Raw genomic sequence first — 22,156 nt, 5'->3', positions numbered from 1 at the left:
TTACTGAATAGCTATTGGGGAAAGAAAGAAAGAAAATGTCTTACATGATCTTAATTTATTCATAAATTTATCCCAAATATTTGCAATTGAGAGTTCTTTTAGGCTTCTGGACAGGTCAGGATAGTGTAATAAATGGTAGCCGTTTGATTCCTGAGGTATCTGCATAGGTAAACCCAAAAGGATCAGTTCTTTATTGAATTCAAGTCCCAGATAAGCTTTGTGATAAGGAGGCAGCCATGCTACAACCTGTTTCATAAGAGATGACTGTAAAGTTGGGAATTCTTTGAGAATGACCATCTATATTCAAGTCCTCAGGAATCATAGGCAGAGTAGCAGCTAATTACTGAGAGCAGCTAGTTGCTGGATATAATCCAAGCATTAGTGTTAAGTAGGCGCTGAATCTCAATGAAGAATAAATTATTTCCCAAAACACGAAAAATTAATAACATTTATAAGGATTAAGTAGCAAGTGAAAAAGGGATCGTAATTCTGGATGTAGTTGCCTTAAGTGGATACCAGACACTTTCAGGACTTGAGTATCTTAGCAATTTTACACCTTAAATGCTATCTTTAGGAGCAGGCTCCTCTCAAATGTCATCATTACCTCTCTTCACTCTGTATTCTCAGTCATGTTAGTTCTTTCTTGTTTAGTGAGTGAACAATAGCAGAGAGCACTTCTGAACTAATGCAGCATACATTCATTTCAAGACATCAGACATAAAGCAATCGCTGCTCTTTGGGCATGCTGATCAGTAGTAAAAGAGAGACAGCAGGTCACTACCTGACTTCAAAGACTGTAGGAATGATTTCTATTTTCCTCTGATTTAGAAAATGTATTGCAGTGTCACAATCCATAACCTAAGTTACTCGTGAAGTAACTTATACTTTGGGATGAGGAGATATGGTAGAGTGAGTAGTTGCTGGTCAGCCGTCAAGGTCACAAATGGTCTACATGAGAGTGCTGATGAGTCATCTGACAATTTCTTGTGCTTAGGTCCCTTCTATGATTGAAGTATCTCTGCTTATTTATATAATATGGCCACTTTATTAATTTTTTTCACTCCTGGCTTTTTTTTCCCCATTCCTCTCCAATAATCTATTTTAGCCATTTCTTTACTAGGTATTCATTGCCTCTTTGTCACTTACTCTTTTACCATTCTCTTGTTATCGTCATATACTTTTTCCTCACTTGTCTTCTGCTGCGTCTCCTCAATCTGTTTCTCTGCCACTCCTGCTCTCAATATCTATGAAGCCAAGTGTTAGGTTTCACAGCTGTGTTTTTCTCTGTGCCTTCCTCACATCCCTGCCATTGGATTCTGTTCTAAAAATATCCCATATGACCCTTTCCCTGTGCTGTCCCAAGGCAGAGGGGGGATTCTCCACAGCTCCTCTCTCCTCTTTTTCTTTTTGAAGATGTTGTCAATCATACAGAAAGTAATATTAGAAGGCAGAAGAGACCTGGAGAACTGAGGTCATGAGAAAGATCATTTGTGCAGATTTCTATTGCCGGTTCTAAAGCTGGAGAGGACAAAAGATGCAGATGAATACGGGGCCAAGCTGTACATGGCAAGATGTAGGCTGCTGACTGTGACAGAAGAAAAGAAAAATAGGAATTTTTGACTCAGTCCATCACTGCATGGGAGAGATGTGCAGAGCTGCCCTACCTAGGAATTTTTTTGATATATTTTGCTGTGGCCATAAGCTCTGCTGTGAGACCTAGCATATTACTGAGGAAATTCTCTCACTTCCAGTTTGTATTGCTAGCAGGTCTGGTCTCCATAGTTCTATTAATAATTGAAGTTTGCCTGCCATTATTTTGTTTTTGTTTCTATCAAAGCAAAAAAAAACAGAGTCATAGTAAGATCTAGATGGGAAGGGAACTCTGGCAGTATCCTGTCCAACCTCCTTGGTCATGAATTTTCCTTGTTTCAAGTCATGGCTTTTGCCTCTTGCATTTTCTTTGTGCCTCTCTGAGGAGAGCCTGGCTCTGTGTTGTCTATACCTTCCCTCTGGGTAATGGCAGACACCAAATAGATCCCCCTCAGCCTCTTCTCTGGGGTGAATAAACCCAGCTCCTTCAACCTGTCCAGAAAACAATCCAGGCAAGACTTCCCAAGGTGACACCCACAGCTGCACACTAGTGCTGTATTTTCCTGACCTAAATGCTTTTTCCCATAGAGAAAGTTTGGTCAGTAGCACATGCAACAGATATGGCACTAAAGACTTTTCCTGCCACTTGTCATTTGGCTGTTGCCTACGTTGTCCTTGTACTGAACCACAGGAGCAGCTTCCCTGAAGACACTGTGCTCTGGATAGCACCATTGTGGCAGGGGGTGCAAGGGACCTTTTCTTCTACTTGCAGGAAGATATTTTTTCACACATTTCCAGCATCAGTCAGGTATTTGGTTCTTTTGGGAAGGTGTACAGAATTATACTTTTTAAAATGTTATTTCCAAACCACCTGAAGTGTCCAGGTACAAAATGAAACTCTCACACCAGGAGCTCTCTCACCAGGAGCTGGTGGGATAGCAGTGGTGTTGTCCCTCAGCACTGCAGTTGTCTATTCCTGAGAAAGCTGTCACAATTATAGCACAGTAGCAGTAAGAATATACTTCAGTGATTTTGTCCAGCTACATATCCCTTATTTATAATCTACAAAATTTAAGCTTTTCCATGGATTGTACAGACCTCCTGCCCAACAAATAAACCCCAGGGGCTGGTAGCATGCTGATCAATTTAAACCTTGCTGTTGATCTTGTGCTGTAAAAAGTAAGAAAACTTGCTTGTGTATAAATGGCATATGGGGGCATCCCACATTTGTTTGAAACTTAATAGGGTAGCTACATGCTATAAGCTTTAATATATGGACAAAGAAAGTACATAATTGTTTTGGCAGCTGATATATGCTAATTTGGCAATGTAGCAGATTAAATTATTTCAGGCAAGTTTGTGGCAGGGGGTGTATGTATGGAAAGACCATGTACTAGAATTCCTGACATTAAAAAAAGTTAGACCTGTTGCTAGTATAGTTCTCAACAATGGCAGTAGAGGGGCAACTGGAATACAGAAATTAGTGCCCAAGCTGTACAGCAGGTGGCATACAAAGTATGGTAAATGAGAAATAATTCATCAATACTGAAATGTACAGCAAATAAAAATCCCCAAGGTAAACTTGACTACTGTTGTGAATCTCCATGAAATCACAGCAAAAAACATGGACATGCTGGAGAGAAGCTGGTGGTAAACACTACATAAAAATAAGTTATTTTTTCAATGTTTGCTTTAGCAAAGTAGCAGTAAGTTGCTGTTGTCAGTTTTGATGGAACAGCTTCCACATACCTGCATAATAAATGATAACTGTTAACTCATTAACACAGAGGGAGAACAAACATAGGTTAATAATGTTGGAGAGCACCTTATCAGACAGAATCTGCTTATTTAGTGTTTACATTTACTACTGAATGACGCAGGACTTCTTGGGGAACCAGATTATATTGTGGGTTCTTTGCATGTTATGTTTTTTTATTCTTCACACTGAACATAGGACTAGCAAAGAGATCCTCTGTGAGTTGTAACTGCAACAGACACTTTAGTCTTTTGACATTGATAAGGATATAGGGAGGGTTAAAGGATTTGCTCACTTTGTTAAAACTCAGCCATGTACCTCTACGACAAATTCCTGCCTCCTGGTGAAGAAATTGATTCTTATGTGTCCATAAAGGAACCAAGTGGATGTTGGGAGTCACAGTCATCCATTTCCATAACATATTTATAAAAGGCCATGGATCAGGAATGTTTGCTTATCAACTATCAGCACTGAGAGTGGATTCTAAAAGTACATAAAAATACAAAGCACCTTCACTGTATCTATTGCATTGATAATGCAAGTGTGAGTGGCACCTACACATTTTCAAAGAAAACCATTATCTGTAGGTCTAAAAACTCTGACAAATTACATGTGGTATGTTGTTTTCTGATTTGGTGATGTGAAGAAACGCAGTGTTTAAGTACATAATCTTGTGCAACAAGAATGCTTCTACAGGTATATCAACAGCAAAAAATGGTCAGGGGACCAGATGACAAAGAGCAAGGACTCTCATTGGAAAAGGCTGAGGTCAGGAAGTGTTTAAACAAACTGGACATGCACAAATCCATGGAACCTAATGGAATGCACCCACAAGTACAAGGGAATTGGTCAATCTCATTGCAAGGCCACTCTCACTTATCTTTCAAAGATCATAGGGATTCACAGTGGTTACTGAGGACTGGAATAAAACAAATGTCACTCATCTTCAAAAAGGACAAGAAGTCCAGCAAACTACAGGCTGGCCCACTTCATTTCAATCCCCAGAAAAGTGATAGAGCAACTCATCGTGGGAACCATTTCCAGGCACATGAAGGACAGGAAGGTGACTGGGAGTAGCCAGCAAGGATTTGCGAAGGGAAAATCGCTCTTAACCAACATATAGCCTTCAGTGATCAGATGGCAGCTTGGTGGATGAAGGGAAACCAATGGACTAGTTTATCTTGACTTTAGCAATGTGTTTGACTCTGTCTCCCACAACATCCTCAGGAAGACGATTAAGGCTAGACAAGTGGACCTCAAAGTGGATTTAAAACTGGCTGAACTGCAGGGCTCAAAAGGTTGTGAACAATAGCACAAAGGCCAGCTAGAGGCCACTCATTAGCACTGTACACCAAGGGTCAATACTGGATCCAGTACTGTTTAACCTCTTCATTAATTACCTAAATAATGGAACTAAGTAAACTTTCAGCAGATTGCAGATGAGCAGTTGATATGCTGGATGTTTGCATTACCATTCAGAGGGACCTTGTCAGGGTGGAGGAATGGGCAGAGAAGAATCTCATGAAGTTCAACAAAGGGAAGTGTAGAGTCCTGCACCTGGGGAGGAACAATCCAATGCACCAATCCATGCTGGGGGCTGACTGACTGGAAAGCAGCTTGGCCTGGGGGTCCTGGTGGACACCAAGTTAAACATGAGCCAGCAGTGTGTCCTTGCTGCAAAGGAGGCCAATGGTATCCGGGGCTGCATTAGGGTGAGTGTTGCTAGTAGGCTGTGGGAGGTGATCCTGTCCTTCCACTTAGCTGTGATGAGGCCATACCTGGAGTCCTGTGTCCAATTTTAAGCTCCCCAGTTCAAAAAACATATGGAGCTACTGAAAAGAGTTCTGCAAAAGGCCACAGAGATGATGAAGAGACTGGAGCATCTCACATCTGAGGAAAGGCTGAAAGAGCTGGAATTGTTCAACCAGGAGAAGAGAAGTCTCGGGTGAGTTCTTGTCATCTGATGGAAGACTGAACGTGGTGAAGCCAGACTCTTCTCATTGGTGCCCAGTGACAGGACAAGATGGAAATGGCACAAACTGAAATAGGAATTTTTGTCTGAACATAAAGAAAGAGGATTTGCATGACTGAGTACTAGCACAGGTTACCTGGAGAGGTTGTAGAGTTTACATCCTTGGAGACATTCAAAATCTGTCTGGACATAGCCTAGGGCAGCCTGCTTCTGTTGACACTGCTTGAGCATGGTATTGGACAAGACAGCACGCGTCCCATCCAAAGCTCAACTATTCTGCGATTCTGTAATTAACTAAAGTACTCAGAGGAACAGCAGTGCAAGTTAGCTACTGGTCTACAAGATTATTGTCTTCTAAATATGATGCAGAATGTATTTTTAATTCTTCATCTGTAATGAACTCTCTTATCTACCCTTAATGTTAAGTGATTTACACAAACCTGTCATTTACTTCTATTATGGAGAAGCAAATTAAAACTCTTTGCCTGCATCTAAGTTCCAAGAAATTCTGACTTCAGTAGAACAAGATGAATAGTTTTTGATCAACTTTTTTGTTGTTGTTCTTCTGAACTGACCCTTCTGAACAACTGACCCTACCTCCTGAGATACAGCAAAACAAATCTCAGTTCACTTTCTTCAAATCACTCGTTATTTTATTCATGTCCAGATCTCCTTGCCCTTTTCAGCCTGGGAGGTTCAAGTCTATTTAACTCTTCCTCATACAGCAGCTATTCCATAATTTTGACCATCCTCTGAAACTTCTTCCAGTTCTATTATATTCTTTTTTAAACTGGGGGAAACAGAAAGGCAAACCTTACTCAGATGTAGTTCCATATTGCATTTAGTTCAGTCTTATTTTCCTTCTTCTTAACCTGTAATTCTAAATAAATGCTGAGGGAATCATTATCATGACCATTCTGTGTAACCCCAAGACCTTATTCTTAAATAGTAAAAGTTTAAATAGCAACAGCTGGAGGATTCTGGGGTATGCAAAGCTAGAATGTCTGTTCCTCCTCACAGTAATCACTTTAGATTTATTTTGACTTCTGTGATTTTATTGCTCAATCATCCTGTTAAAGTCTTTGTACAATTCTTCAACCATTTTTACTCTTCTGAATTCCTTAACTACACTGTTAGCCCTTATCCAGACCAGAGAGGTAGTTGATATTAATGCTGCTTGGCATCAAGTTTATTATCAGAGATAGAGGACATGGCACTGAGGGTAGGCTGCTTTTAGTTCCATTTTCATATAGAAATAGGGCATGTTGGAAACCTCATTTCCATTAGTTTGAAGTCCATAATGCTTCAGGCTCATAGGACAAAAGAGCTGCAGGATCACCTAAGCTTTTCCAAGTAATGGCAAATGCAGCATTAAATTTATCACAGCTGTGCCACAGAGTAGTGACAGTAGAAAAAGCCAGAGTGGGGTAGGAACTTTATTCCAGAGGTACATAGAAATCTTTCTTTTGGGAAGATGAAGCAAAGGCTAAGTAAAGTTCTCTTCCCTAAACGTATGTTTCAGTGCTGCACATGAGCATGCACTTTGTAGTTGACATGATATGTTGACAGCCACATGAATAGCCTGGTACTTACATGCTGCTCCTCTAACCTGTAGTGAACTCACTCAGAGCACAACTGAGCAGTTAACTGCATGAGGATATGAATATTTCTTTGTCAGTTTACCTTTCACAATGCTCAGAGCAGAAATATCAAAGCTAGTGCAAGGAAAGGAATGTGACTGTCCTTTCTTTATGCTGCTCACAGTTTTGGGACAGCTGTGAAGGTTCGGGCCACACTGAAAAATCTTGAATTGCTGTGTGTTCTCTCTTCTTTAACTGAGCTATATTTCAAAAGCAGTCTCAACTACTCTTATGCCATGACTGCAGAAAAGTTCTCTTTTTTTTCTTTAGCTGCCTTATACCAAAAGATAAAAGACCAGACTCGACACTTTGTCTGGGGATGTGGGACAAGGGAGACTAAGAAGGTCAAGGTCTGATATATTACTGGCTTTTGATTAGGCCAGTGTACAGTGTGACAGGCAGCCTTTTCTGTGCATAGCTTGGGTAGAGTGTCTTGTTCCATCCTGGCTTGTAGCCCCTCACCACAAGGGCCCAGAAACAGGCAGAATATCTGCAAGTAGTCCTTCCTCATGGTACCTTTCACTCCCCATTCAGCTACAGCCCTGAGCTACCCTATGTCATCCTTATTCTCTACTTTTACTGTTCCTTCGCTGTGAAAAACTGCTTGAATGCTATGTAGCAAATAGTGTAATGTTAGACATTCCAGCATACCCTTTCTAAATCATTCTGCAAAGAGTTTTGACTCTTTCAGAACCTCTAGTGGTTTCCACTTCCAACACAACTCCTTTTTCTATGTGTAGGCTTTTACCTTCTTTTTCCCACTTTCCCAGATCAGTGTGCTTGGGTTTGTAGTAAAGGGATCTTGTCTAAAGAGAATGAACAATCATCAGCTGATGGCATTTTGCTACTGAATGTGGAGGACTGACATAGCTGATTCCATAACCAGTCTGGAGAAGCAGGTGTACCTGCTTTGGTTCCTGTTTTGGTACTTCATTTGCATTGAACCATATTTGCTTTCTATGTCTAATTTGTTTGTTCACAGACTCTGATCTGCCCTGCACCTGAGGATACAGAATTATTGTAACTTTGCTATCCTTCATAGAAAGAGCCTGAAGAAAAAAATGCTTTTGCACGCATGATTCTCTCCTAAATCTTCAGTCCAAAGTGTGCTGATAACCTTCTAAATATTCAGATTCTTAAAATTAGTGCTGCCCTCTGCCAGAATGCAGGTGATATGCTTCCTAGAACCCTCTTTTTCTTCAGGGTGTAGAGGAAATGTATGATATGATCTGTTTCCCAGAGGAGCTGCAGCAATGACAAGAAAAAAACCAACATGTCAGGACAATCAAACTTCCAAATCCTACACCTTATTCTACTTCTGCCAACATTAACTGTAAAATGATGGATCACAAGGCAAATACCCATCCAGCTCCAAAACCTCTTGATACAACTGCATGTTTGCCATATCCTTCTGCTGGCAGCCATCACTATGTGTAGGTATGGCAAGATGATCAGGTACATGGCATTTTCCAAAGCCTTTGGACCTGTCTTTCCATAGGTCCTACAATGCCCATATTGAAATGACCATCAGGCCAGCAAGAAGTGACAACAGCCCTTACGGAGAGTGGATGGTCATCTGGGAAGGACAACAGTTAGGTGCCAGAGGCTGTCCATGAGATGTTCTTGTGCAAGATGCAGGTTCTGTCTAGTAAGGAGCAGCTCAGACTGATTCGTTCCACATGGATATAGGTGAAAGAAGCATTATTATCTGGTTGGAGAGTATACCAGGAGTCCTTTAGGGAGTGCTGACCTCCTGCCTTCTTGATGATATCTGCCTCTTGTTTCCAGTGTAGTTCTATCAGCCGGGCAGAATAAAAATTCACAGCTGGCTCCAAACACTCCTGTGGACTGAGGACTGCTGAAGAAGGTGTCTCGGTAAAAATGACATTGCAGACCTGGTATAAGAACACAGATATTAAAGACATTAAAACACTTCTAAGCAGATCTGAATGTGCAGCAGCTGATTTAGTGCAACAATCATGTTCCTCAGTGTACAAGACTATAGGTCAAGACAGGACAGGATTGTAATGATGAGTGTGGCAAAACTCAGTATGAAATTGTATAGACAGACATGCCTGTCCAAGTGGTCCTGCCACAAAGTACGCTTAGATTGGTGAAGATCTTCTGCAGGAAGACAGTGGGGAACCCTCCTGCCCAAAGCCAAGAGAATACTGTGTACCTACAGAGATTTTACCCCCATCCCATGGGGTGTAATGACAGCATTTTGAGCAGTTTCATTTGGGCGGAGAGAGAAGGGGAGAAAGGAACCTCGTAGCCAGCAGTGGTCATGCCACTGGTACCAGCAGTGCTGTACACCAGCCAGTTCTGTAGCCAGAGCTGTGGTCCTCATGGTACAGGGAAGCACCATAGCAACACCCTCTGGATCACCTTCTCTCTTTGAACACTGATAAAGATGAGGTTGTAATTGACCATGGCAAGGGTCAGCTGCATCTTCTTCCTAGAGCAATGAGTCTTCAGCAGGTGGCACAGCTTATGCCTCAGCACAATGTGTCTGAGGAGCCTGCAGACTTATGTGAGCCCATGGCCCTCATGGTGCACAAAACCTGTGGTCTGAAATATTTGTCCTCCTCCTGCAAAGTAAAGGTCCCCAGGCCACTAAGTGCACCTGTCAGAGAGCAGCAACACTCTCCCTGATGCAAGAACAACCAGCAGAGGGAATGGGATTTGAAAAAATTCGCAAGGACCATCTCTGCTTTTTTTTGGTTTACTGACTTATCTGTATCAAAATATTCTATAGATATAACGCTGTTTGTGGAATAGAATCTGTCTGTGATACAGATGGGCAACAATTGATATACACCCCAGACCAAGGGCAGTGTTTGAACAAGATACCATGAACACTCTTAGGGATTATTGCTGACTCTGAACACCTAGTAATGCACGAGCAGGACTGTGAGCAATGCTGTTACACAAACAAACATGGCATCCAAAAATCTGTAATTTCTCATAAGCAGTCTGAGTTTAGCAGCTCCTAGAACTAATTTCTGTTCTCAATTTGAATGAAAGTTAGCATAGTTTCCACTGTTTATCCTCTGCATCCTCTTCTGAGTTGGCTCATTATCTCTCCACCATTCCTGATTTCGGTCAACAGCTTCTTATGTTGATCTACGTCCACTTCCTGGACTCCTGTTCCAGCTTTATTTATAATAAATAAAAATATTTCATATTTTAGATGGCATGGACATTAAATGCCAGTTCTGGGACATAATGCCATTTATGGGCAACTTCCTGCACTTCTGCTGATTTATCTTGTTATCGACTGTAAATACTAGGCTTCCTCTCTCTTTGACATATGGAGATTGTTTCTGCTTCATAGCCCTGGAGTACTTCTTTCACTTTTTCACTTGTGACAGTCAAAATAGGCTCTTGCTGGTAAGTATGCAGCAGCTTTAGTTTAATAAGTTCCACAGAGAAAAGACTTTCTGCAGCCTTCATGCCAAGAGTGGCCCAGGACTTCAACCTGGATGCACTTGCTTGATGCAGTTCTTCTTCCCTTCCCCCAACACCTTCCTACAAGTCAAAGCAAGGGACTGATAAAAGAGGGAGAGAGTCCAGTGAATGTCAGCTGACTCTCACTATCATCCCTGTATTAGCAGCCAGTGATAACAGGAAAGCTTATTGCTGCAGGGGAATTGCTTTGCCCTCATTTGTGATGGATTTATTATTCAGGCTGGCAAGAGAAACACTATCTTCCCTCTGTTTACCTTAGTCTTTGTCTCATATTACCACCAGGGATTGTTTTTTGGGAAACAGGCAAGACCTCAGCTGTGCTGGATGGTTAGGTGCTTTTGTATGGGTATCTGCATTCAGATGGAGGAAGCAGAAGGAAAACAGGAAGCTTAGTCAAAACTGTACAAGATTTACTAGTATAACATAGTAAATAAGGCATATAAAAAAATCTTGAATGGTAATGATAATACATCTGTGCTATAACTTTTATATTGACACCATTTGTCTGGGTTATCTGAGACAGGACAGGATAAACTCGTACAGACAACAACTAGTACTTGGTACTTGGCAACCATGGAATTCTTGTAAGTAGTTTACAGCACTTGATCTAATCATGGTGGAAGTCTGAAATGTAAGCAAGACTCACATGTTACTGAGAAAAGGGTTATGGTTGATTATGTCTCTGCTGCAATCAGAAAAGACAGTCCCTTTCCTCATTTCTAGGTGTGTTCCTGACCACTTCTTTACTAATATTCACATGGCTGTTCATCACTTGGAATGGAGAGCTGAGCTGGCTGAAAAATTAATTTTTTTTCTTGCATCAAGCTTCCTGATCACTAGTTCCAGTATGTAAAAAATTATGACTGTCCTTTTCAACCAATCTGCTCCTTAAGTCCCCTAAATTATATAATGTAATCGCTCTTTCAGAGAGATCTATAGATTATTGGGCTTCAAAGAAATTACTTTTCAAGACTTTGAAAGTTGAACATATATCAAGAAAATTAAATACATTATTTCTTTTCTTGCATATCTCTAATCCTAGCTATGGCCTTCTGGAGATACCCTGTCCATACTTACGGTCTCTTCTTCTTGACCAACCCCAGCTCAAGCACACCACAAACATGTCCTTGAAACTTTCCTGTTTCAACTCAGTCCAAATAATTTTACTTCATAAGCCAGTCCTCTTCCTAAACCTTTCAGCTTTGACCACACATTTTCCTAGTTGGCCATGGCTTACATAAGAGGCAGCATTCTTCACTTGAAATTAGCCAAATCCGACTCAAAACCAGGAGCCCTGGCACAGCCTGTGGCAGCCCAGCTCTATGCAGCTCATCACTGCACTTTCTTTCCACCCTTGTGATGACAGTCATGCTGCTGTGTAATAGCATGATTGACAGACCTAATGTGCAGTTATTAATTTTACCTATGCAACAGGCAATCTGTAGAGAGAAGGGGAAAAAAGGCACAAACTGGAGATTATCTGTGCTGAAATAAAAAGAATACACTAGCTTAGAAGCATCCCTAATAAATCTGTATTTCGTAGATGTTCTTTGGTCCTTTCTGCTAAAACTGTCTTCAAGCCAATTACATCAGAGAATGTTTGTCACGCAAAATTATTATCCTAGAAAATAAGAAATCCACTGAATCCACTTCAAACAGTTAAATGTTTGCTAGTTCTCACTGACTTTAGCTGCTTTTGGATGCACAGTCCAGTTACAGAAAGTCTTCTGCTTCTCAGCAGTCCACTATTACTTTTTTCTTTAACTTTTTGGCACTTGTATACACACTGTGCCTATTTGATTTGTTCTTGGTTTATTCTAAGACAAGACAATCACTTCTCTACCCTGCCAGTAAGACACCTCTTCATTTGGAAAGTCTCTGAGCATATGCAAAGAAGAAATTATTTAATAGAAGCTACAGGATGCTGTAGGGTAGGGAATCGCTGATGGAATTGAGGACTGCAATTTAAGAAGAGGGGCAGCTGTAGGGGAGGAGCCATCCAAGCTGTGGAGGTATGGAAACAATCTCCTAGGCAATAGACTGTAAGCACAAAATTTTAGCAGCTCAGAAGGTCGTCAGCTTAATTGCAACCAAGGTCACAGTGGGTGGAGGAGAGTTGTGTATAAGCTATATATTTATTTCTGTGCTTCCTGACTTGCATGCTTGAAGTTTTCTCTGTTTAAAAAAATCAAATTATCTTATTTTTATTCCAGTAAAGGCTGTTCTGTTTTGAGTTTTGAAGCCTGATGGTCTCACCAGGACAGTCAGATCCACTTTAAAGCTCTGAATGAGCTGGGATCCATTTATAAAACCTAATTTTGCTGTCTTCTCTTTCATCTGATTTTCTGTATCTTACTCTTGTTGCTGGGTTTGTTTACGTTCTCTCTGCTTGTTATTTTTGCTCTCAGTTCCAACCTGTGACCACATTGTGATGTAGGACAAGAAAATCTCAAGTTAACAAGTAATTTACCTTAAGTATCAGCATCAACATGGATATGGTGCTCTGTGCAGACTGTCACAGTTGGATTGTTTTTGGAACTGAGACATTTATTTTTTGTCGAGTCATGGTATATCATACTGTCATATCATGTCATACCACAGTGTCATCATGCCCTATCATGATCTATTCAAGTTTCCTTCCAAATTCATCTATTCCAACATGTACTTCAATGGCTCCTTCATGTCCTTGTGTTCCTGTATTTACCTGCTTTCAATTGTGAGATTTTTCCCCATTCTGCCTCTCTCTACTTGAGTTATCAAAAGCTAATGATTCTCAAAATCTGCCCTGTTTCTGTCAATTCTACTCTATTCAGTCTAGTATTAGTCAGTACATGTCCACTTGAATATCATCATATTATCTTGTTATTTCTCTGTGATGAAAACTCTTGAACTTTCTGGTCTTTTTACTTTTTGCTGTGAATTCAACCCTTCTCTTAAGTGTCCTCTGAAAATTCTCTGTCATTGTGTCACCTGGCTTACTATGTGCCCCTGCACAGCTTAAATTTTTGTCTTTTGCTGCTGTTCAAGCCTCAGTCCATGATCTATATCTTTCTTTAACTTCAAAAGCTGTCTTTTCTTCCAGTCTCCCTCCTTCTTCCTAACCCTTTTCACAGCATTCTTTCTCTGCCAAAGCTCTAATTGCCTCCTGTAGCTCTTTGAAGCCACCATGGGTATTCTAATAAAATGTCCTAGTCAAGCACTTTGTTCTCATTTAGAAGCCATTGCCTTGTCTGACACATACTGAAATCTTTTTCCTGCCTTTTCCATCTTTTTCTGCTCTATCTCAAGCTATTGCTTGAGGCAAAATATGTTTGTAGTATCTTCTTCCTGTCCAGTATCTCATTGTCTCATGCCCTTCTGTGCTTTGTCTCTTTTTACCTCTGTGTTTATCTCTTAGACCCTCTGTTGCTGTTAAGTAGTCCTCCTTTTGTTACCTTTCTCCTCTTCCTCCTTTAAAACTCCGTTTTTCACCTTTACAGTTTCTTTTGTCTCATATCTATCTTTTACATTATCTCGTTCACAGCCTCATAGACCTCTTGGACTGAGCTTTCTTAAGCACAGAATGCTATTTTTTCTTTGTTCTTAAATGACTGTTTTTCTATTCTGCATGCAGGGTTCTAAGTAACAATAACTCTGCCTCAGAAAATTCAACTTCTGTCAGTCTGGGGTGGTAGAGGGCTTGCACTACCAGCTGCTATAATGTCTGTGTATGAAGTATTGGTGGCAGCTGAAAAACAAACATGATGTTTCCTTCCAGAGGAGGCTTCAGTCTGGTGGTGGGCCATAACATTTGTATACAGTGAGGTCATGAAGTGGTTTAGATCTTTTAGGATGAATCTGCTACACAACAAACCAAAAAAAGCTCTAGCATAAGCAGAAGTCTCAGAAGTTAGACTGATATCTGATAATTGTGTGGGCAGGGCACAGGGAACATTAAGATTGTCACTGTAGATTAATAGTACTGGGATTTCAGGTGATAAATCTCCATAAGAGAAGTGCAAGTCTTCAATTATCTGTCCCCTCACCCTATCAGAGCTTTCACTATAAAGGCGGTAGAATGGGAAGGCCATTATATACATATATAAGGGAATTATATGTTTATTTTCTGCATCTTGAAAAGCATGCAGGAGAAATAAAGGCAGAGAAAGGGAGACCTGAGAGAAAACTGGGAAGAAGAGGGAGAAAAATAGATGGCTGACTGGAGAAGAGACCCATCTTGGGTGCGAGTTCTTCCAATTTCTGTTCCTTCCTTTTTCATCACTTAATACCCTAATTTGGACTATAGCTGCAGTTTTATCTGTCACAAAGATGCCCTGCTTGAAGGAAGTACACTCAGAAACATACTTTGCAGTCCCACTAGGGCCTGTAATGTGCAAAGAAAAAAAAAAGGTGTATGAGCAAGTTGTATACCTTTCCTCTTGCATGCCATGAGCAGTCCAGAAACTTTTGTGAGCCTTTTCAAGAGGCTTAGGTGCACCTGAAGAGTCAAGCCACGCATACAAATCATCTGTGTTTGTAGCTAGTGCAAGATGGTTATTAAATCTTCCTCTTTTTTTTGTCTGTGCTAGTTTCCTGAGTCTGCTGGCAACTTCTTAAGCAGCAGCAGTACTACACTGCTGAGTTCTGGTATAAGGGCAGAGCAAGCCCTGGGTAGTAGAAAGCAGGACAAATGAACAATAAAGAAAATACAGAAAGAAGAACTGTGGCAAGAAATTACAGGAAAAGTGATAGAGGAGATTTGACAGCAGTTGCCAGGCAGCAGCAATGCAGAAAGGCAGACTTTTTTTGGAGTGTGCTCTGCATTCTGTACTTATGGGACTCTGTGGATCTAAAAACACAGGCAAGACAACGGGTAGAGCTGGAACTATACATTTCATTAGATCAGTTCTCAGTCTTTTTCTTGGTAAATGGTATCTCAGGAAACCAGGGGTAGAGATATTTTTTGGTGGGAAGTGCTGTCCCACTGGTAATCAGATAAATCCTAGGTCCTTAGCTGCAGATGTCCTTGGAGCTAGGTCTTTAGAGTGTACATAAGTACCACCACAGCACAATGATTGTTCAATTATCACTCTACCACTCCATGCACTGGATGAGATATATTATGTTGTGGAAAGCAAGAGTGAGGGCTCAGGGTTTTTGTAGGTTGCCTTCTACATGTGGATAGTAGAGGTTCAAGTGGCATCTAGAGTCATTTGGTGAATGTTGGCCTTGGGATCGTTCATGCTTTTATTGATAAGGTGAGTGACACTGGTGCTGAGAGGCTGAGAGGGACAATTCTTGGAAAAAGCCTTTCAGGGTAGGATCATCCTATTTTAGGCTATTGTTATATAATTATTTCCTATGGAAATTTCACAACAATATCAGGCAAGAGAGAGAGTAGAGTTTGATTAGCTGGCAGTGTGGGGTTCATTTTAATACTGTAGCAATTTCTAATGTGTTATTCTTGTGCCTTTTGAAAAACATGAGCTAGAAGAGAGAACTTTTGGGTAAAGGTTCTCAGTAGTTTCTTCCAGTGGCTGTGATGATTGTTCCCCTCCGGTACACATAATAGTAACTAAAGATCTAGCGCTGTATTACAGCTTTGGTGTTTGCTGAGCCTTACTGTGGTTGGTGTTTAGGCTTCCTATATATGATGTGCACTTATATTCTACAGAGTTTTTTATGTTTTATACACTAGTATATGCTATGCCATAGTGACATTGGTCTTCCAAAAACATATCAATATGTTGGGAGCAATTAATGCTTTTATAGATGGTAATCTATGAGGGTATCCAAATGTTTTTCTCTGATTTCCTAGACATAGTCACTTAGAAACTCTTCTTTAAGGTGACTCATTACAAGTTTTGTCCTACTGGTTGGTAGGTAGCCTTCCTCCAGAAAACACTGCTTGTTGACAGTAAAGTGAGTGCTGGTGGGAATGAAACAGGTAAGTCTCTAGATTTTGAGGCAGCACTGGTATTGCTTTTGTAAATATTCAGTGCTTACCTGGCCCACCACCAGTCATGGGTTGTAGAGACTAACGATATCCATATGTATATTACTGCTAATGAACATCGATATGGATATCTTAGCAGAAACACTGGAGGAGTTGAAAAGGTGGTTTATGGAGGAAATTAAGTATGTCTTCTTCTTTCTTTCTAATTCACTCTCAAGGACTATGCAGATTAAGAAAAAGCAAAAGAAGAAATGTTTTACAGGGGTCTGCAAAATGAAATAATGGGACCACTGCTCGGAATTTTGCCTCTCTTTCAACACCATCCTGCCTGCAAATCTCTTATCCTGCAGTATGAGAAGCTTGACATGTGGGGTCTTTTGTTTTTGTTTTTTTTTTTGTACACAGTTTTTAGGATCTTGAACTCACTGTTCTTCCTTAATTAATAGCCATCAGAATGGATACAGGCAGCACACTGGTAGTACTGGTAGATGCCTCTAGGCCATGTTGCTGTAACACGCTTTATATTCCTAGCACTGTCTGGTAGCTCACTGGTGTTGGCTGAGCTTGTTGCTTTTTTCCCTTGCTGAGAAACAGCTGGCAGATTGGAGAAAAAAAAGCTGTTCAATGCTCTAGTGTGTGAAAAGTGAGCACTAAGAAGAATAAATTTCTGCATACACCTATAATTTAGTACCTGCAGAGTAGTTTGGTGACATTCTTCAAAGTGCAAAGTGTTACCCATAAGGGCACGTGGGAAGGCTGAGATTAGACTGTAATGCTCAGCAGTTTACAGGGATGCCTGACTTCTCCATTAGGGATTGCTCCTTCTCTTGTGGGCTGTGGACTTAGGTAAAGTTTTCTTGGGACACTAAGTGGACACCTATCTTGTTCCATCTCATCATAGTTGCTGGCATCTTTATCATTGTCGCTCAGTCTTCTGGACACCTGGTATCTGGGGAGAGAATGAGGAAGCCCCTTGACTTTTGTAGTCATTGCAAACACGGCTTGCTCAGGATGGGAAGCTGTGAAAGAACTGATATCCTGGATAATATTTTCTGCTTCCTCCTGTCTGCTTTCTTTCTCTGTACTTATATCTCTGTCTGTCATACCACCTCCTTCCCCCTCCCCCTTCCCTCTCCTTCAGGAGTTCCCCTCTTGCTCACACCTGATATTCAATCCCAATAGAGTTATTGCCTTCTGCTGAGATCAGGCACGGTACTGAGGAATCATGTGGCAGATGAAGGTTGCTATAAATATAGTTGAACCCTGTCATCACTGCCTTTGTGCAGGAAGGGAAGAAAGTGAGAGAGGCACAAGGAGGAGGAGGGTAGGGGGTGCAGAAAGAAAGAGAGTGCAAGAACAGGACGAGTCAGAGTGGTCCGAGGGGAGAAAAAAAGAAGGAAGGAGCAGCAGAAAATGCAGAGGCCTTGCTCTCTACCAGAACACGAGGTGGTTCTAGGTAAGGCCCAGAGCAGCAACTCCGTTAAGGATGAGCGTGAGGAAGAGTAGAGGCATGGAGAGCTCAGAGACCATGACGCAGGAACCCGAATTGAAGCCAGCTTTGTGGGGGGGCACACCGCAATACGACTATGTCTGCTTTGAGAAATGCACCCGTTATGGGGTACCCCTGGAGGCAGGACGCGAGGCCGGGGGGACAGGGGACGACCCACGCTACCTGGAGAACTCCCTCAGCTACCCACAGGTAGGGCTGGACAACTGGGATGTTTGTGGCAGCATAGGTCTCCCTGAGATCACATAGGCTCTTAGGGCTCCCAGAGCAGTGCTGGTAGAGGACACATCGCTGTCCATTCCCAGTTCCACAAATTCTCCTCTTTTTGTTTGTTGACTCCCAGGTCAGGCATTGGCATTCAGGGTTGTACTTAAAGCCAGGAGTCCTTATCAGCATTTCAAGTCAGAGGTCATTTTCACCTGCCATAGATTCAATTAGAGTTGGAATGGACATGCTGGGATGGGGAAAAATCAACCAGTGCATTAATGTACTTGTAACAACAAAGAGAGGCTGCAGCTGCCTTCATCTGCATAGTGATATTAATTAGAATGGAAGAGTGAATAAAATCAAAGAGAACAGTGATGTAGATGGATGGGTATCTGTCTGCACAGCTGTACAGATGAAGTAAAGCTCTCTTGTGACTTTTCTCTGAACAAAAAGAACTTCATGGTCATAGACCCATACATGTGTATTGATAGTTTTGATAATTCTTAGGGGAGCTGTAAATGAGGGATTTTCTAACCCTTACACTTGACCTGGCTCTTGTTGTAGTTCTTAAAAGCAGTGGTTCAGAAAAATATCTGAGACAGAGATATACTCTGGTTATGGCTTCTTGTTCCACTACTCTCTGTATCTCCTTTACCTCTACTTTTGGGACAGCCTCATGCAAAGGGAGGTTTTACAGCAGAGCCCTGGTATCTAATTTCCTACCACTCTGCTCAAACCAATCTGACCTAAGAGGGCTTTGGTGCAACGAAGGATCCAATTAAATGATGAGGGAGAGAGTGTGTGAATGTGCAATTCATAGAGTGGGTGTTTCTCCTTACATGAATACAAATCCCCTTACATGGATGGTGAATAATTGATGGGGGAAGGTATTTGTGATTTAGTGATAGAAAAAAAAGCCACATTTGGCACCAAGAAAATCTCTTCCAGTAGATAAGCATCCCAAGGAGGATGGTTACGTGTCACATCACAAAAGATAAGAGAATTGGTTATCTGGCCATATTCAGGAATTTCTCTTCTGAAACTACAATATCAGAGAATTTGCATGTGTCCTACACTAAAGTCTTCCAAAACCACCCCCCGGATGGTTTGGAATCAGCAGTGCCACTGGGAAGGCCTCTGGAAAAGGTCTGACTGGAGCATGGGGTGGGGTGGGACAGGATGGAGAGAGAGGTGCGTGTGCCCACCTGGAGCTGAGCTCCGCTGGGGGTCACGCCTGCCCCATGGGGTGCAAGTAGGGCAGCACCTGGGGCTGGAGAGCTGAGATGGGCAAAGGAAATGCACCTTGGTGTGTGCACCATGAACTGACAGTGAGCTGGGGTGTGGGAGGGAGCTGCAGATATGTAAACTGCTTCTCCAGTTAAGCGCATCCCAGAAACATTCCAGTTCATGCATATCCACCAGATACGCCAGTCCCACACATCTAAAACCATACTCACCAGCAGACACAGATGACACAGTAAGGAGATACAACCCACCGCTGTGTTCTTGCTGCCTGGCACCAGAATGTCTCTGTGCTTGGCTCCAGAGGCATGATGGTCAGTGCACGTAGATAGACAACCTCAAGCACAAACAAGGCCATCAAATCCATTCCCAAGGGTATCTTCAGGCAGATATGTCCCCAAGCAAGCATGCATTTGTGAACAAAATTTGAAACCGAAAAAAGCAACTGTTCTATTTATAGTTTTACTGAAAAATATGTCCCAGAAATACTTTACATAAACAACCATGTACACATATGCACCTATGTTTATGTATGAAACTTTGTATGCAGACATATTCTGGCAAAGCCAGGCTTGCTGTGCATGTGTGTATTTTGCTAGCCATTCATCCACATTCAGATAAATTATAAATATGCATGTATACTTTGTACAAACATGCATACTTATTAGCATGTTATTAACATGAAAAACAACCTGCTGCACATGTTTTCATCCATTTCCATCTAGATTAATCATTAAGATTTCTTTCTCCAGTGATGCGTGAAAAAACATTTGGCAGAGAGAGGTTTTGATTCTGTTGTACACTTTTCTTTTGCTAGCTGTTGCTATCTGTTTTACCTGTGATTTGATTGGGTTTACACAGGCCCTAGAACAGTGAAGTCTTGGTCTTTTGCCTTGGACCTTCAGAAAATAAATGGTAAAAAAGCATATAGTGCTTAATAGATAATAAAATAATAACAATAGTAGGATGATAATAATAATATACACATGATGTTGGACAATTAAGATAACATACAGTAGATATATGATAGATGATATAATATACTTTGATAAAAATATACATTATCATACACTGTAGGATTTTGTATTGCTTTCTGTCTGCATGAAAAAGCAGCTACAGCTGGTGAAGTATTTAGAAGCTGTGTTATTTGTGACTATAGAAAGTGTGTTCCTGGCAGAGAGCTCACTCAGCAATACACAGATGGGTGTAGTGGGAGGGATGTGCAATACGAAATCAGGCAATGCAGTAATACAGAATAACAGGCTCACAGAGAGGTAGGTGAGAGGGCCTCTGGAGCTCTCCAGCCCAAGCTCCTACTCATAGCAGGACTGACTCCAGAGACAGGTCAGGTTGTTCAGGGCCCTGTCCAGGCGCATTCTGAGCATCTCCAAGACTGAAGATTCCCCAGCTCTCTGGGTATCTGTTCCTGTGTTGAACCACACTCAGGAGGGGGTAGATGGGGACATGTTTTCTTTTTGCATGGACTTTTTTGCAAGCTGTATTTTTTCCCTTTTGACCTTCATTGTGCCCCTCCAAGAAGTCTTGCTCTGATGTTTCTCTCTCGCCCTTCAAGTAATGGAATTGCTGACAGACCCTCCCCTTTGCCACCTTTTCTACAGGAAAAACTATTACTTTGTTGCTGTCCCCCACTGCTTGCATGTGCCTCACTGGCTCTATGTCTAAGCCATTGAGTCAAGACTTTTTACTGACATCTGAATCTACTTATGCAGTGAATTCTGGGGTTTCACCTTTGAGACCAATATGGCTTCTCTTTTGTGATCCATCAGAAAAAAATCACCTAATGAAGATAGCAGGATGGTTACAAGGCTGGAATGAAAGGGATGAGAAGTAGCCCCAGTGACTAGGAGCAGCAACTTATAAACGGGATGCACTGACAGTGCTGGGGAGAGGGGGTTTCAGGACTGGAGTATTCTTTGTAAAATGTATTGTTCAGTCTGAACAGCATGGGAAATAGCTTGGACTTTGGACTGTGAGAGAACAGTTTTATACATGTGCTGAGCTCTCAGAAAATAGCTACCAGAAAAGTCTTGAGATTGTAATGTATTTTTTCCCTGAGATTCTGTGCAGCTTTTCCTCTGTTACTCAAGCAATGAAACTTCCCCAGTTTTTGAAAAGACAAACCCTGCTGGTTTACAGTTAAGCATTAATAAATGCTTCCTCCCCGAAAATGTTCTTCACCCTGGTTGTGCTTTTTCCCTGGATGGTTTTTTTTTATATGTATGTTCCTCCCCTTAATCCTTAGTGGTATTTACACCTTCAGCTGGTTTTGCGCCATTATCACGGTCTCACTCAACTTTTAGCCAAGCTAGGTGTGATAGTACCTTTTCTGATTCAACTCTTAGGTGGTAACTGAGATCTTATAAAATTGTCTTCAATTTTTCTGGTGCTCAGAAATCCTGTATTCCTTGTGTTAGTGAGGGAGCAACAGAAGAAGAAACAGTCAGAGTCTTACTGTGTTATATTTTTAGTTTTACATGCCTTCTAGTGGAGTAGATAGTTCTTGCCTAACCTAATTTTGCTTTCTGGATTCTTTCTCTGTCCCACAATCTCTTACCATTTTAGATACTGCCAGATTCCTGGAGAAGCAAAGCACATGTGCGAATCATTCTTTAAATGAGTTGAAACTATCTTGTTTGGCAGGACAAACTTCTTTTTTTTTATGTCTGTGGACTAACTTCTCTTTTCCCACATCCTGAGTGCACCATTTTCCAGCCAGCCAGAAGCAGTGAACTAGGATACCATATGAGGACTTTCAACATTCTTACTATTATACTGTCATGATGTTCTATCTGGCAGATGGAAGATTCTAATTTGA

General features: G+C 41.4%; 1 protein-coding gene across 5 annotated transcripts in view; it reads left to right on the top strand.

The window, feature by feature from the left end:
• The window catches only part of CLCN1 (chloride voltage-gated channel 1), a 56,473-nt gene that overhangs the window by 2,066 nt on the left and 32,251 nt on the right, over positions 1-22,156 (top strand). For 4 of the 5 annotated variants that reach the window (XM_027653421.1, XM_027653420.1, XM_027653419.1 and 1 more), the window contains exon 1: positions 17,723-18,063. The exons of the other annotated variant lie outside the window; for it this stretch is intronic. In XM_027653421.1, the coding sequence (XP_027509222.1) occupies positions 17,851-18,063 (213 nt within the window). In that variant the 5' untranslated portion in view covers positions 17,723-17,850. Of the gene's footprint in view, positions 1-17,722; positions 18,064-22,156 lie in introns of those variants that run through there. 5 annotated transcript variants of the gene reach the window in all.

Source organism: Corapipo altera, unplaced genomic scaffold (genome assembly GCF_003945725.1).
Source record: "Corapipo altera isolate COAL_440 unplaced genomic scaffold, ASM394572v1 61, whole genome shotgun sequence".
Lineage (NCBI taxonomy): Eukaryota > Metazoa > Chordata > Aves > Passeriformes > Pipridae > Corapipo > Corapipo altera.
The sequence above is the reverse complement of the archived record's forward strand: the minus strand, read 5'-3'. Positions and strand labels throughout refer to the sequence as shown.